The following is a 6,486-nucleotide window of genomic DNA, read 5'->3' on the forward strand; positions in this document are numbered from 1 at the left end:
ATGTGGTTGTTCCGTGTGGATGGTAATCATGCCTCACATTTGCTCACTCACAACTCAGTTGCAAGGCCCGAGACAATGCGCAAATTATTCATTTAGATCATAGAGATCTTGACTGACGTATGCATCTGTGGCAACGCATGCACCCCTGGATGTTCAAGAAGACAAGAACCTCTTAGGTCCAACATTCGTTGCAGTGGACTATATGGTGTTGATTTATTCTATACACGTGTACATCGCAGATCCGACCGTTTCCTTTGCCTGGTTTGGAGGAGTATCCCTACCCCACAGACAACACTGACCGATTTAAAGTGTTCGCGCGAGCACTGTTGAACGGAGAGGTGTTCCCACACTTGAAAGCGCTGATACCGCACTTGGTATGTTTACTTAATATCAGCAATCGATGATGCCAACGTCTTCGTTCCGTTCTGTGCTATAGATATATGTATACATACATATACAAATATGTATATGTATATATATATATATTATTTGTATCTATGTATGTATCTATGTATGTATGCATGTGTATATACATATATATATATGTGTGTGGGAATGTGTGTGTATCTACATCTATATATATATATATATAGATGAATAAATAAATACATACTATTTAAAGTATTATATTTATATGTATATATATATATATATATGCGTTTGTTATGAGTGTATGTGTGTGTGTATCTTTTATCTATATAAATATATATATATAATACATACATACATACATTTATTATGGTTATATTTATTTATATGCGTGTGTGTATGTGTGTGTATACGTATGTATATGTATATGTATATGTATACATATATATATATGTGTGTGTTTGTGTGTGTGTGTGTATGTACTCCCCAAGTTCCGAGGGATAATACGGGGTCTAGTGGGAGTCTGGCATAAGCACATTTATTACCACAAACGTACGCTGCTTCTAGTTAGAGTGTATGGGAAGTTTCAAGTTTGCTACCTACAAGTTTGTGCCAAATATATTCAAGCGTCTGTTTCTAATACAATCACCACTGCACAGAACGCAAGCCCGGCGATGGTGACCAAGGGCTGGGCTCAGGAACGTGTGGTGGCCCTGATAGGAGTTCTAGCTCGCGAAAACGTTTGCACAAAAGCTGACATGTCTGACAAACTGAGAACGGATACGAATTGGCTGCTGCAAGTGTACGCTTTATGGGTCAAGAAACCGGCACAGGATGAGTTAGTGAAGATATGGGGTGATTTGCTAGATTATGACGCTGGCTTAGTCTATGCAGAGAATGATCAGGCTGAAGCACCCAGCAGGAGAGGGAGGATGCAAAGTAGTAGTGACGATGACTCTGCCAGCGATTGATTAAACTTCTCAATATAATGAATTTATCGTAGCTTTTTCCCAAGCTATCGATCTGCGTCTACAAACATGTGTTTCGATTGAAGTGATTGCGTACTGTCCTTCATAGACAAGTGCTAGTAAGTTACCGGGGAATGCTCAATAGACAAGTACTAGGTTAAGTTGCCGGGCGGGGAATACTCAATCTAAAATACGAGAACAGCCTACAATATCCTCACTATACATATGCAGTGTGGCTACTGTGGTTCTTATTAGAAACACGGTATTAGAAAAATCCACACTCCAATGAGGTATCAGATTGCCTTTGAATGTGTTTTACTGCAAGCTTGCGGGTGAGCCTATGACAAGCTTTGTTTCGCCTCTCTCTCTAGTAGAGAATGGCAGAAAAAGGTTACAAAAACGCTACCTCTAACTCTCTTATTCTCCCTCTCTCTCTCACACACTCCCTCTGTCTTCTCTCTTTCGATATATCTTCATCTCTTCACTATGCGAGCATGTGCTTGCATCCCCTCGGTATCGCACGAACATCCAATGTCCGATCGGGACATGGACACTATATGCAACGAATTGACGACACGTCCACGACTTGGAGAGCCACGGCCTGTCCACACAGCTAATTACTGCGTGTCCCAGTCTGTCAGAGTGATAAACTGGGCTCATTACGTTTCACGTTGTAACGTATAAAACCATACATTTTACGTTTATATTCAACGTTTACTAAGGTGTGGTCCTGAATGTTAAATATTGGTGCAATATTTGGGCTTTGAGGCGCAATACATGAGAACTACCTCCCTATATAGTCCTATAATCTTTTATTTTAGGTCAGCCCTGCCTAGCCAACTGTACAATAGAGCGTTGAAAAATATCAGAGCGTTATGTGTTGGCGTGAAATGTATACTCTGAACTACCATAACGTAATCAGGCTGGGTTTCCGGTAATCGACCAGTGCTTCTTTAACGTTTTGGCGGGAGCCCAAGTACTCCCATCAGATTTATAAAGATAGAAAAAAAGTGGAAAAGCTGAATCTGATTGGTTTACACAGTCGGCCAAACCCTAGTTAATTTCTCGCTAAAAACGTTTTTAAACGTTTATGTTTCTCGACAAGCACCGTCGGAATTTCAACGAGGTGTAGTACTCGAGTGAGCCGTTTGTCTTTTATACGTTAAAGCGTATAAAATTCGATCATGTCGAACCCTAAACGACTTAGCTGAGTCGGACAGATCTTTTTTTATAATTATAAATAGATGACCAGTGATCAATTTTGAATTCGCTCAGTCGAAGCAACGTTGTTTCTACGTTGACTACAGTGGCAGTCGCAGTGACAGTCCATTTTCCCATCATGTCGTTCCCAAGCTGTTGGCCTGCTGCCCAAACCCCCAACCAGTGCATCCCTCAAGTACACGTAAATACGCCAGCTTCTTCTAGGAATGCATTCATTTAGACAAACGCACTACCGTGCCAATACATCAGAGATTGTACGCGCCATCGCTACTCACCTTAACAACATCATGGTCGTGGCTATCAATAAACACATGGGCATTGGCTTCGCAAACTTGGTACCCGATCTACAGTGTCGCATCATGCAACTGCTACACGTTAGAGAGTGGACTGAACTTTCGTGCACAAGCCGCTCTGTGCATGCTGTTTCTCAGTTCAGCTGCGTGGAGGTAGCTGTACTTGCAAATACCGTCCAGGCACTTCACTTGAAAGAAAGGTATATATCCTATATATTTATTTATATATATAGTGTGTGTGTGTGTGTGTGTGTTTATGTCTATAGGTCTATTTGTTTGTATATTTATGTAAATGTATATTTATGTATATATCGTTAAGTATATATATATATAAATATCATTCTGCAACGACTAATATTACGAGATAGTAATGGTAGGAATTGCCACCCGTACGCGGGTCTGTGGGATCATATTGATTTGTCCTTTTCACGTCTGAGTTGTGCAATTGTGGCGGGTACTTTAGGTTTTTATTCATTTTACCTGCGCGTGCATGGAGCATGAATCAATTCCTGTACGTGCTACCCGCATTTCGCTGGTTTGGAGTTAGTTTTATGGCAAGGCCTGTCCAAGCACACCATCTTCTCGTATAAGTATTGCTGTTTGCGATATTTCGGACATTCCATGCATGTGCAACTACGAATGCTTGTACAAGAACATGCCTATTGGTGTGCATTGTTTCCGCTTGCCAGTAAGGATGGTTTGGATGTGTTATTTGTCTCATGATCGTCTAGTACGTATCTTGCCGAATCGATGTATAAATCAATCCGATACTGAGCACAATTTATTTACAAGAGCTGGAAGTCGATCATAGGTACCGCTGGCAGATGTGTTTGTGTTTCGTGTAATTATTCGATATTGTTTGCGTACATGAAAATCAACAATGCAATTACCTTAAATGGAGATTGTCCTTTTACTTGTACCATCGCTGTGATGTTCCTAATTGTTTGACTATTTGGTACTTTGTGTTTTCAGATTCAGGATTTCTGAGATCTCGCCGTGCCGATCCGACCAACTGCGAGAGTCACACTTGTTTGTGCGCGCATTCCGTAGTCTGTACACACGTGGTGGGTGTGATCTGGTCTGTGCCTTCATCAGAAGGTTCGGTACCTCACGGGTGCTGCACCCGGCACTGGTCACTGCATCGGGTAAGTCATATGATACCACCCACAAGAAGTATTCAATGCGTGCTATGATATAAATCAAAGTATTTCATGTACCTCAAATAGTAGACTGGACTCTGCTGATTTCTCCCAATATGCTTGACATATAGGACTCGGCTATGCGGATGTAGTGGATCGCTTACACAACTACATCACAACGAGCGCCCTTAAATTCAACCCGCTTTTATTGCGGGACGCGCTTTGTATAAGTGCCTGGTACGGACACATCGACGTGATGAAGCTCTTGCTACAGCTCCGTTACGATTGCTTTCCTGCTTCAGTGTTCGGATATGACGAGAGCGTTGAGTTCGCTTGTGTGCGCGGCTATACAGAGGTATGATCAGTTTCTATATAATGCAATTGAAGCCATAAGTGAAAGAATTATATGACTATGTATGCTAGTGTTTTGTGGTTGGTGTCAACATACGTCAATGTTGTTTGGTAAATATACGTGCGTACACGCGCGTCTATTTTTAATAACGAGCTGTATGTGAATATATGCCCTACAGCACCTTTGAAATGCGTTATATATTTGTATCTTATGCCCATAGACGAATTTTGTACGTGAATTTATGGCCTGAGGTGCTACAACTGTGGACGTGTGATATATTAACTATTGTAGAGAAGTACCTTTGCAATTACGAACCGAATGGCGGAATTTAAACTATTGCGAACATTACTTGCTAGTTCATTGTTGTGTAGTGTTTTCTAGATGGCCCCGGCCTTCATCGAATAACACACTACAATGTGTTCTAGTGTTCCTTGACCGAAACGAAGTGTTTACGCTTTCTCCAATGCTCCTGTCTTACCGATTTATGATTCTTGTATCCCAAAAGGTGTTGCAGCTACTATTGAAAGACGGGCGCTGCAACCCGGGCGGACACGGGAATTATGCCATTGGTCTAGCCACTGCCAAGGGTCACACCGATATCGTACGGCTATTGCTGGGGCATCCGAGAGTGGAGATCCCTTGCGGTGAGCACTGGGCCATTCGCAGGGCACGTGCTGCTGGCCATTCAGAAATTCTGCAATTGTTGGAGGGGGCTCGATGACATGTCGGTGTATATTATCATCAATTTATTATGTCGAAATGCAATGTAGAATTGTACATGCATGTATATTTAGATACAATTATTAGTATTTGACAACCGATAGGCAGATATTTACGTAGATGATTGGAGTACAAGACGGGCTTCCCAGCGACAAAGTATGCGCGTGTGGTATTGTTTTAGACGAGAGTCGGGATGCCATAGCTGCGTTAAGCTATTGAAGCTGTCGGCTATCCGATTGGGCTGAACAGAGAAGGTACCTTGAGACAATTCGAGTATATCATCGCTATCATTAGGTTAAGTGAACATGCAATATAGAGCTGTATATGCATGTTTGCTCAGATATTGAGTCTGGTGTTTGACATAACAAACGTCAAATGCATATGCAGACTCTGGAGAACAAGCCGCGCACTTCTCAGCGAAGAAGCAGACGCAAAAAGTACGGCCTCGATTGCTCCTTCCATGCGTCATAGTACGCACAGTCGGTGGCCTACAAAATTACGGGACAGGTTAGTTAATTCAGCTCAGGTTCCTATAAATTAGTTCATAGAGATGGGCAATTCAAAGATCCATATACAATAAACTCCATCCAGGTGACGAACCGATGGTTATATATGCGCGAGCATAGCACATGAAATAAGGAGTGAGAGATGAGGTCATGAGCCTGTGAGTTGCACTTCATTTTTATCTTCGAAATAGCCAAATTATTTTATCATTAAATACTCTCAATTTTATCAATTTTTTTATCCACCAAAGGAAATTATCAGACCGATTTTACACTATTTACTCTTTTATCGATGTATAATTGTATATCATGAGACCGCTATATAGTCCGCTAGATTTCTCGGCCCTGAGCCCTGAGTCCCTACATACTACTACTAGAGAGCCCCAGACAGGCCCTCGGGTTTCGACTCCTCGAGTCTCGACTTCTCGATCTCGAAGCTCTCATCCTCGACCTCGAGTCTCCAGGGAGATCTCCATTCTCCACTCTCCTCACTCGGCCTCTCGGCCCCGTCTCGGGACAAACAAATATTAAACAATTCAGTGAGTTCACCTTCATAGTTCACTCTTGTGTTGTTGAAGGAAGTTCAAAAACTTCATTTATGTACAGTGAATAGTTCAAGACTTCACATGAGCTCAAGTTCATAGAATCCCTTCCCAGAGAGTACAAGACTGAATCATTATTATTTACACATCCCTACTGACTTGCAATTTAAAAACCTCCGACATTGTTCCTGTTGCATGTACTACGAAAATACTGGCAAATTAGAATCGCCACTTTCTTCGCTCTTTCGTTTCGCATAAATTGATGTCTGAATATGTCACGATAGCTAAGAAGGTTGTGAGTATTCTGTTAATTCTGTTTTTATTTGAATCATTTCAGCTAAATTCTAAGATAACATTTGTCATAGGGTGTAATATACAA

The 6,486-nt window shown here is 41.6% G+C and overlaps 2 protein-coding genes across 2 annotated transcripts; both read left to right on the forward strand.

Annotated features, from left to right (window-relative positions):
* SARC_06710 (hypothetical protein) lies at positions 1-1,840 on the forward strand (the record flags this gene model as incomplete). Its single annotated transcript, XM_014299372.1, has 3 exons — positions 1-22; positions 289-374; positions 1,029-1,840. 3 exons carry the CDS (start codon positions 1-3, stop codon positions 1,338-1,340), a joined length of 420 nt encoding a protein of 139 aa, XP_014154847.1. The 3' UTR covers positions 1,341-1,840.
* Positions 1,841-2,785: 945 nt separating this feature from the next.
* On the forward strand, positions 2,786-5,781 carry SARC_06711 (hypothetical protein). Its single transcript, XM_014299373.1, has 4 exons — positions 2,786-3,051; positions 3,824-3,996; positions 4,122-4,345; positions 4,848-5,781. The coding sequence occupies exons 1-4, from the start codon at positions 2,846-2,848 to the stop codon at positions 5,061-5,063; spliced, it is 819 nt and encodes a 272-aa protein (XP_014154848.1). The 5' UTR covers positions 2,786-2,845; the 3' UTR covers positions 5,064-5,781.
* The last annotated feature ends 705 nt before the right edge of the window (positions 5,782-6,486 follow it).

This window comes from Sphaeroforma arctica (assembly GCF_001186125.1).
Source record: "Sphaeroforma arctica JP610 unplaced genomic scaffold supercont1.491, whole genome shotgun sequence".
NCBI lineage: Eukaryota > Ichthyosporea > Ichthyophonida > Sphaeroforma > Sphaeroforma arctica.